Source organism: Cucurbita pepo, chromosome 18, assembly GCF_057944985.1.
Source record: "Cucurbita pepo subsp. pepo isolate OVF chromosome 18, ASM5794498v1, whole genome shotgun sequence".
NCBI classification, from domain to species: domain Eukaryota; kingdom Viridiplantae; phylum Streptophyta; class Magnoliopsida; order Cucurbitales; family Cucurbitaceae; genus Cucurbita; species Cucurbita pepo.
In genome coordinates, this window is record NC_141815.1 from 10,985,313 (window position 1) to 10,995,749 (window position 10,437).

At 35.2% G+C, this 10,437-nt stretch overlaps 1 protein-coding gene and 1 long non-coding RNA gene across 5 annotated transcripts; both read left to right on the forward strand.

The window, feature by feature from the left end:
* Nucleotides 1-511: 511 nt before the first annotated feature.
* Nucleotides 512-4,062, forward strand: LOC111779599 (uncharacterized). Of its 3 annotated transcripts, XR_015413910.1 has the most exons (3): nt 512-646; nt 3,565-3,629; nt 3,764-4,062. It is a non-coding gene; the product is annotated as an uncharacterized LOC111779599 (long non-coding RNA). The 3 variants fall into 3 exon arrangements; XR_015413911.1 differs by having other exon boundaries at nt 512-679; nt 3,565-4,062; XR_002812707.2 differs by having other exon boundaries at nt 3,565-4,062.
* Nucleotides 4,063-7,924: 3,862 nt separating this feature from the next.
* On the forward strand, nt 7,925-10,175 carry LOC111780483 (transcription factor TCP5-like). 2 transcript variants are annotated; one of them, XR_015413629.1, is made up of 3 exons: nt 7,925-8,102; nt 8,212-9,288; nt 9,942-10,175. XR_015413629.1 is itself a non-coding variant. In XM_023660904.2 (2 exons), exon 2 carries the CDS (start codon nt 8,259-8,261, stop codon nt 9,201-9,203), a length of 945 nt encoding a protein of 314 aa, XP_023516672.2. In that variant the 5' UTR covers nt 7,927-8,102; nt 8,191-8,258; the 3' UTR covers nt 9,204-9,437. The 2 variants fall into 2 exon arrangements, 1 of the variants encoding a protein (XP_023516672.2); XM_023660904.2 differs by lacking the exon at nt 9,942-10,175 and having other exon boundaries at nt 7,927-8,102; nt 8,191-9,437.
* Nucleotides 10,176-10,437: the final 262 nt, after the last annotated feature.

Below are 10,437 nucleotides of genomic sequence, written 5' to 3' on the forward strand. Positions count from 1 at the left end.
TATATAAATTAGTTTTAGGTCAATTTTAATATTTAATCTTTTGTAATTTTAAAATTATTATTCTATTATTTAGCTTAATATATTTTATTTTTTTTTCAAATAATACGATAAAATATTATTAAAATAGTTATTTATAAAAATTATACGGATATTCATTTTTATTCCACGTAAATAAATAACCGATACCTATTTAATTTAATAAATCTTTATATATTAGGATATTAATATAAGTAATTTATTATTATTTTGGCAGATAAAAAAAATTTATAAAATTTAATTTATTTTAAAACAATTTTGTTAATATTTTTTTTTTTTTAAGTGGAAGGATATTAAGTTAATAAAAGTTTTGAAAGTTAGTAGGATATATTTAAAATTAAATTTTTATTATTTTTTAATTTTAAGAATATTATTGAAATTTAAAAAATTAATGCTATTTTTAGATAAAAATATAAGATTGGAGAATATTCAATTTACTAATTTTATCTTTCGTTAATTTAAGGATTTATTTATTTATCTATTATTGTTTAGATAATGGATTGATTTATCAGAATTCAATTCATTCGTCTCCTCTGCCTCTCGACGGAAGAAGATAACTGGATCTGGCGGGAAATTAGAGCTCTTCGCATTGTGCCGACGGTATCGGAAGGTGAACTTTTGTTGCTATAAACAGAGTTTCTAGGTGTGTGTTTTGTATTTGTAGTCCACATCTTTTTAGGTTTGTTTGTACGTCTTTGAATTATGTTGTAGGGTGTACAGATGAAATCTCATAGCCAATCGGAATTCAAAGCAGTTATCTAATAGCCACAGCTTTCATTTTATGCGGATTTGGATTGTTTAGGTGCTCTGTATGTTTGTTTCTGGAGTTTGTAGTTGTCGGGTAGGTGTAGGTGGGTGGGAGTTGTTATTCCGTATACTTCTTTAAAATGTAATGGAGATTTAGCCACTGCTGAAGACTTGGGTTACTAAGCTGTTTTGATAATTAGTATTATACATACAGAATGTTTGCTTGATTGGACACGGGAATGAATACTTAGTGGTTCTTGGAATGATCAAGCTTTAATGGAAAATATAGGTTTTCTTTGAATGATGTGAACTGCAAGTTGAGCCTGGTGATGATTGTTGGGAGAGGAGTCCCACATCGGTTAATTAAGGAGTTGATCATGGGTTTATAAGTAAGGAATACATCTCTATTGGTACGAGGCATTTTGGAGAAACCAGAATTAAAGCTAAGAGAGCTTGTGCTTAAAGTGGACAATATCATACCATTATGGAGGTTCGTGATTCCTAACAGAGTCAATATCATACCATCTCTATAGTTGGCTCTTTGGTTGGTGCCTTGGTGTTTTGCCAATTCGTGCCCGCGGTTATTGCTTATGAGTTGTCAATCCTAGCTTTTTTGAGGGAACTTAATCTTAAGCCTCAATTTGATTTCATACCAGTGTAATTTGGATCATGCTTGCATTTTTCATGGTTTTTGAAGAACATGTCATTCATTGTCTTATTCTTGAGCTCTTATATTTCTAGCTCTGGAGCTGGGGCTCGTGGGTGATTGATTTAGCCGTTTTTTTCTTTTTTATCATTTACTTGTGAGTTCCACTTTTGCTTCAACAAATTAGATTATCGATATTCATTCTCTATGCTTCACAGGTAATCTTGTTTGAGATTTTGTTTCATTGATTAGCACCTTGAATTAAAGCCATGGTTATTATGTTCCTTAACCATGAAGCTCTCCGCCTTCAATATGCTGTGTGGGCAAGGATTAAACATGAGAGTTCAGAAACAAAAGGTGCTAGACAATAGGGTTAGTCATTTTGGTACTGGAAAGACAAATATTTTAGAACATTCATTTTCTATGACCCATCATCGTGTTGTCTATGTGGGACTTTTAAGCCAACATTTTGTTGAGAATTATTGAGAGGAGTAGTCTCACATTGGCTAATTAAGAGGAAGATCATGAGTTTATAAGTAAAGAACACGATCTCCATTGGTATCAGGTCTTTGAGTGAAACAAAAAACAGAGTCACGAGAGCTTATGCTCAAAGTGGACAATATCATATCATTGTGGAGGTCGTGGTTCCGAACACATTTTAATTATAAATTTCCATGAACTTTCAAATAGGGGGTTTGTACCATGTATCTTTATAGACAATGAACTTGTTTATTTAGCGGTTCTGATGCAGAAGTTGGATTTTTATGAGTTCACATGGCAGAAGATACTACAAACAACTATGAAAGACCAACCCAAAACATTTAATTAGATAGGGCACCGTCGTGTCAAAAGTTGTAATATGGCTTTCTGCTAACAACAGATATCTATACTATCAAGGTCGGTTCCCTTTACCTGCATAATTAGATCCAACAAAAGGCAGCCTAGCAATGTTATTGACTTATTATGCTGTTATTGCTTTAAGAAAACGTGTGTTTTTCTCGTTGGAGTTTCTTTTCTCAATTATGTACCATTTTACTTGTTATTAGGTACATACAGTAGTGGAAAAGTAACCCCTCTTCACTTATTGTTCTGTTGCTCTGCCTTTTGTTTGGTCGCACTTGAGATAGAATTGTTATTGTAGTTGAGAGGCGTTCAAGTGTTGGGTTATGGTGCTCGACTTCATTAGAGGCTAATAATCACATCACACTTTGCATATTTGATTGATTCTCTGAGATCCCCCCATCTCAACGAAGCATTCCTTATAAGGGTGTGAAAACTTCTTCCTAATAGACACATTTTAAAACCGTGAGCTTAATGGCGATACATAACGGGCCAAAGCAGATAATATCTACTAGCGGTGGGCTTGAGCTGTTATAAATGGTATCAAAGTTAAACACCGGGGCGGTGTACCAGCGAGGACGCTGGGCCGCCAAGAGGGGTGGATTGTGAGATCCCACGTCGGTTAGAAAGGAGAACGAAGCATTCCTTATAAGGATGTGGAAACCTCTCCCTAGTAGACACGTTTTAAAACCATGAGGCTGACGGCGATACGTAACAGGTCAAACAGACAATATCTACTAGCGGTGAGCTTGGGCTGTTACACATTCCATTTGTTAATGACTGTTTTTACTTAAATTCCTAATATAACAGCAAGGAAACCTGCGTGGCTTATCTACTTATCTATATAATATGATAATCTTGTCCGAGTTAGTTTATGTACATTTCGACCAATCTCGAGGCAGCTGCTTATTTGTATATTGGAAACCTCATAAAATTTTCCATATTAGGTGAGGATAAATGATTTGAATTCATAACTTACAAAACTTCCTTAGTTTTCCACTGGTCCTTCTGACTGTTATTCCCCAACCTATGTTGGTTTATGCTTGTCTATTTTGTATTTGTTAGTGTCAGCACCCCAAGCCCATCATTAATAGATATTGTTTGCTTTGGCATGTTACGTATCGTCGTCAGCCTCACAGTTTTAAAATGTGTCTACGGTTTCCACACCATTCTAAAGAATGTTTCGTTCCTCTCTTCAATCGATATGGGATCGCACTATCTCTCACTTATGTCTTATTTTCGAGCTCTAAATCTGTGCTAAAAGGGTCATAATTGCTGTATCTTTACTGAAACAGTTGTTAGTTTTCTGAAAAGAAAAGAAGAGAAAGGTAAAAAGGCTGCAGAACTAATGAGAATGGAGGCAAGTTTCTGTTTACCGACATTGATGGCCATTACCTTCAATCATACAAATGATAAGTGTGAACTCTATGATTGACTTTGATGCAAACTTTACATCTGATCTTGACATGATTTGTTTTGATGGTTCATCTTCAGTTTAATCATTTGAGAGAATGAAAGAAGTTTGCTTGGTTATGAGAATTCCAAATAAGTGGGTTGATGCCAAATATTACATTCCTAGAAAGTTGACGTCCAACCAACTCTGGGGTCATTTAAGAGCTTGACGGTACGGTTCCAACTCCATTGATGTAAGAATCCCTTTTCATTGTTATCATCAGAAGCTTTATATGTGTGGAAGATAATGCTTTGTTCATCCTGGGCTTCAGTTTCCACCTTCTTTGTACTTGTTATGATTCTTGGTATTTAGTCTATAGACCATCTCCTTTGACAGTTCATTCTTTACCTTCTCTTTCTTGTTCTCTCTGTCTCTCTTTTCCCTACCTGTGGAAGAAAAATGATTTATCTGTAACAGCTCAAACTCACCGCTAGTAGATGTTGTCCTCTTTGAACTTTTCCTTTTAGACTTTCTCTCAAATGCATCTGCTGGGAGAGGTTTTCACACCCTTATCAAAAATGTTTCGTTCTCCTCTCCAACTGATGTGAGATCTCACAATCCACCCCATTCGAGACCCAGTATCCTGGCTGGCACTCGTTACCTTCTCCAATCGATGTGAGACCCCCCAATCCACCCCTTCAAGGCCCAGCGTCTGCTACCCCCAATCCACCCCGTTCAAGGCCTAGCGTCTGCTGACACACTGCCTCATGAATGAGTTCAAAGTTAGAACAGTCTCTGTTTCCTTGGCAACAACATGTAAAAGATCAAATCGTTGCCGTTTGAAATTAGTCGAGTATAATATATATTGGAGATCAATTCTAGTATCCCTTTGAAACTCATTTATTTTCGGTCTTAACTGGTTTCATTGTCTGGGTTTAGCATAGGTTTGTGCTCAGCCTAGAAGAAACTTAACCAAATGGCTCAAATAACACTCTTCTTTGATCTTTATTTGGAGTTTCGGAGTATTAATAATTGATTCTCCACATTAAATGTCACTGCAGAAAATTCTGACATTTACTTTTTCCCTGTTGCCAATCATCAAGGAATGGTTTACTCAACCAAGGATCTTACTCTTCTACAATTAAATTATATTCCAACAAGAAAAACCCAAATTCACAAAATATATCATTTTTAGTACATATATAAAGATAACCCATTTTTAAAAAAATACTTATATTATTGACTTCTCATTTACTTCTTTATAAACATTTCAATTTGGCAGTGTATAAAAGTTTCGATATGGTGGTGACGTACAGTGACGCAATACTGACTACGATTGAAGGAACATTATTCAAAATCAAGGAGCAAATGTAAATATTTAAATTTGGGTAAAAGTGTAACATTTTGAAATTCAGGAACAAATCAAAACCAACTCGATCCAAAACTTAAAAAACTTGGTAGACGCTTCATTTTCTTTGTTCTAAACTACAATTTTGTTGGTTGTTCAATAATGTGTAGGACAGGAGATTTGAGCCTCGACTAATTTTGATCAAGAATTATGACTTAACTAGTTTGGAGATGCTAGAACACGTTTGTGTTTTCATTTCTCGTTTCTTATTTCTCAAAATTTCAATAAATTTTTAATAAGTCTAATTATATCTTGTTCTTTATTTTTTTTTTAAAAAATTAATAGGGTTTTAAACTTTTTTTTTTTTTTTTTTTTTTTTTTTTTTTGGGTCTAAAAAGTCGATATTTTGTCTAATAGTTCCTGAAGCTACTTATCGTTTTTTTAATTCACAAATTTATTAAGCACCGAATTAAAAGCCTAAAATTTTATTCGACAAAAAAAAAAAAAAAAAATCAAATTTACATCTAATAAATCCACAAATGGCTTCGAAAACCCTCCAAAAGTGCTTCCAGAATATCATATCATATATATATATATATATATATATATATATATATATATATATATATATATATAGATACATACATACCGAAAGAACAATGATAAGTTTATTGCATCAAACTGGGAGTCTTCCACTGCATAATTATTTAGAATATGATTCAAAGTTTTCAACTTTTTGTTGAAAGGAACCATTGTTGATACTCACAGTGAAACCCTATCAATTAAGAGCCTCTGTCAGCTGGTAAAAGGGACCATTCTTCTTAATTTTCTAATTAAATTTCGTCAACTTTTCATTTTTATTCATAAATATGAAATAAATTCAAAAGGGTTTTCATTATTTTATTCATTTTTTATTTATTTTTTAAAGTTCAATGGAGGATATTATAAAGAAAGGGCTCAGCTTTTTGACTGTCTCTCCCAATTGTTGCATCTCCATTAATCTCTTCAATTATTTTGCTTTCAAATTCCCCATTTTGTCCAATCCATCATACAACTACTCAAAACAACATCTCTTCTCTTTCTCTCTCTAAAAAGCCTTTGGAATGTCATCTTTTGAAGGGTTTAAGGTTTTTTCTTTTTCCTTCGTGGCTCCCCATTTTGGTCGTGTCAACTTTGTGGTATACTCTTCAGCTGCTTATTCATGCTGGGCTAAGCTTTTGGTTGCTCTACTTTTAGGGTTAACTGACAAAATCTAGTTTGATCTACGTATTCGTCTAAAAGATCAAATGTTTGAAGGTATATTCTCTCAACTAAGAGTGACTTCTAGATGTACTCCGGATTGTGTTGATTAGTTGAATGAGTGGTTAAAGGCATTTCTATATCTCTAAACGAGCCATATACGGTATGGTTTGGATTCACACGTCGTATTCGTGACGTTAACATTAAGATCGTAAATTTTGATCGAAAATTGAAAGATTGATAATAAATACAAAATTCAAGTTGTGCTGCTAAATCTTACTGCCACCATATCTCTATTGCATGCCTGTGGTCCTTTTTGGCATTGAGTTGGATGCCTTTAAATTAAAAGAACCTACATTGGTCCCTCATCTACTAAGTTTTGGGAGTTTCTATAGCTTTCTATCTTCTAATGCCTTACTCACCACACCTTTTGCTAAGGGAAAAAAAAAACCCTAATTTTTCTTGCGTAAATCGAGTAGTTTATGCCGTCTCGAAACCCTAATATCAATCTCGAGGGGTAGTTTGATAACAATTTTGCTTTTAGTTGGCTTGTTTTTACGCAACGTTTAAAATCTTGGAGCTCAAGATTCAGAAATGACTTTTAAAAGTTGAATAGTTGTTTAAATTTTTTTTTTTTTTTTTTTTTTGAAGAAAACGAACCCGAGAAATTTAAACGAAACCCATATTGAATTTTAACACAAAATCAAATCTTGTGAAAAAATAATTGCAAAAAAATGAAAAATTTGTATGCTAAAAGGTAAGAACAATAATTAGGGTTCTTGATATTGTGTGTCTTTTCTTTTGGATATGTGTAGCTAGGGCATGCATTGTTCAACTCATGATGTATTAAACAAATCAATAAAGCTGTTTGTAAATGCTGAAAAAGGCTACCCCTTTTACTTTCTTTCTTGGTTTAATTTGAATGGTCCCATAGGAACTTTGTATAATTTTTTAGTGATGAGTTAATATATTTATACCCTATACTGATGGATAATTAATGAATCGAGTCGTAAAAATAGGAAAAATTATTCAACCGTTCTACGTAGATTCTAAAATTTATATGCTTCTTAAGAACCATTAGATACAAACTCGAGATAATCGACTTCTCTTTCATACATCCAACAGTGCAAGCAGATATTGTCCTCTCTAGACTTCCTCTCAAGACTTTAAAACGTCTATGCTAGGGAGAGGTTTTCACACCCTTATAAAGAGTGTTTTGTTCTCCTCCCCGACCGATGTGGGATATCATAATCCACCCCCCTTCAGGGCCCAGTGTCCTCGCTGTCACTCGTTCCTTTCTCCAATCGATGTGGGACCTCTACCAAATCCACCACCCTTCGGGGCCCAGTGTCCTTGCTGGCACACCACCTCGTGTCTACCCCCCTTGTGGGAACAACCTTCTCGCTAACACATCACCCCGTGTCTGGCTCTAATACCATTTATAATGGCCTAGACCCACCACTAACAGATATTGTCCTCTTTGGGCTATCCATCAAAGCTTTAAAACGGATATGCTAAGGAGAGGTTTTCACATCCTTATAAAGAGTGTTTCGTTCTCCTCCCCAACCAACATGAGATATCACACTTTTGGACATACGCATTGAGAAGAGGAAACCGTCATTCGTGCTCAGTCTATTTTGTAAACGTGTCGTCGAAAAAGCTCGTGCCACGTGGTCGAAAACACACCTTACCTTTTCCTTTTCTATCCTTTGACATATAGGCAAGATGGGAGAGGTTAAATAAATTCCTGTTGGCATCTTCTTTGCCTTTACCCATCACACTGTCATTTCTTGTGTTAAAGCTTTGATCTTTCTTCTTCAACCTCCTCTTGATTTCTGGTCACACCTTCAAATGTAAGTTCATCATCCCCTTCTTTTACATTTATACATGTTCTTATATTTCTTTAAGGCTTCCAACAAAAACCCTAATTTTTTTTTTCAGATTTAATTGATTTTTTTTCAGATTGATTGATTGATTCAAGAACAATGAAGAAACCATAAAATTCAAACATGTTGAGAAACTCAAAAGAAAAGGGTTTTGAATCAAAAGAAGAAGGAAAATATAGGTTCCCCAAGGCTCCAACAAGCTCTAGGCAATGGTCAGGGTTTAGAAACCCAAGAATTGTGAGAGTTTCTCGTTCATTTGGTGGCAAAGATAGACATAGCAAAGTTTGTACCATTAGGGGCTTGAGAGATAGAAGGATAAGGCTATCAGTCCCTACCGCCATTCAACTCTATGATCTTCAAGACAAGCTCAAACTTGGCCAACCTAGTAAGGTCATTGACTGGCTCCTCGACGTCACCAAGCTCGATATCGACAAGCTCCCACCGTTGCAGATCCCAACCGGGTTCTCTCCGTTTCACCAACAGATGCTTTTCCCTCCATATGATCATCATCATCATTCTTCTTCTTCTTCTTCTTCTTCTTCTTCTTCTTCCCAATTTTGTAACTCGCTCCCTCTGCCCTTCGCCGTCGACGTGAAAGGCGATTCTACGGCGATCGAGAAAACGAAGATTTGGGATATGGATTTAGCGTTACAAGGAAAAGCTTCTTCATTAACTAAAGGGAAGTGGGTTGATGGAAGTAGTAATCAACATGTAGAAGATTACAATTTTACACCTTACAATACTTACAATTCTTCTCAATTTGGGAACAATAATGGAGTTTTTCCATCACAAATTGAGGCTCCAACGAGTTCATCATCTGCTTCTGCACTCTTCTTTACACCCTATGCTTCATATATTACAAACCCATTTGAAAGCCATATCCATTTCTTGAGCTCAAATCCCCATGCTTTGTCCAATCCCTTTGTGCCTTCAGCTCTCCACCCTTTTGCTTCACAGAACTTGAAACCCTTTTCAGCTGCAAGCTTCAACTTCAAGCAGCTTCTTCATGCAGCTGACGGTAATGGCGCCGACCGCTCCAATAAAGATGGGGCGGCTGGTGACTCATAGAACGGCCGAGGCAGATAGGGACGGAGCGAGGAAGGAAGGAGAGGAGAATTATGTATCCCTAGTTGTTCATCCTTGGAGGAAAAAGGTATTGTAAGCTATATTCAATTAGACATGCAATGTAATGTGTTAAGCGCTTTTGGATTCTTCAAAATACAAGTTAGAATGCAAGCTTTCTTGAGAAGAGCTTGTAGAATGTTATATATTAATTAATTAAATAGATTGTATGTTGATTTACTCCTAGAATGTTAGCTATTATATGTTATATTGTATGTTAGGATTGTTGGGAGAGAGTCCCACATTGGCTAAGTTAGAGAACGGTCGTGGGTTTATAAGTAAAGAATACATCTTCATTGGTATGAGATCTTTTAGGGAAACTAAAAGCAAAGTCAGGTAGAGGTCGGTGATTCCTAACCTTATAAACTTAGTTTGAAAAGGAGAAGGATCTATAAACACATTTAGCATGTTTTTGGAAGGTTTGAATGGATCAAAAAGAAGAAATGGATTGAAATTGTGATGAACATAGAACAATATGATGGGTTAAGCTTGTGGAAAGGCTACTAATATGTTGATCTACAATCAGTCAATGAATTTTTCCCCTGACAATTAGTTATTTTGTTGTAAGAAACAAGGAAAAAACAACAGAGAATCATCAAAGATGAACAGTTTGGAACTGTAGAAGACAGTAAGTAAGTGACATATTTTGGTGCACATTTGATTGATTCCTCATAAATATTGTAGGGACAGAAAAGGACCAAAAGGCAAACCTTTGAAAACTGCAACATAATGTTACACTATATTCTTTTAAAATGGGAAGGCAGTGGAAGATTGTGCAGCAAGAAAAAGAAAGGAAGAAAAATGGGTAAGTTTCTTCTTTATGAGATTATGAGAATGAAAGATAATAATGTGTCTCTCAGGCAACAACATTGGTCACAAGATCCAAGACAAAACTGGAACACATAAATTAATCCTAAATACATATATGTTTTGTTGCATTCGACAAATCCCCTCTCCACCTCTCCACCTCTCCACTGTCACTGTCCCCATCATTTTTTTCTTCTAAAAAATGAAGAAACATATATATGTGGTCCTTCTCTATCATCTCTCTAGAGATAGGACGAGAAGGTAGAAAAGAACGAGGGATTTCTTAGTATGAACGATAGAACCATAAACTTTGAAATAGTAATTATTACTATTATCTAATTCATTAAACTATGTTCGGGTTGATAAGAAATGA

What these genes read in the sequence shown, in the direction of transcription:
- LOC111780483 (XM_023660904.2), top strand. Translation starts at nt 8,259, where the DNA reads ATGTTGAGAAACTCAAAAGAAAAGGGTTTTGAATCAAAAGAAGAAGGA.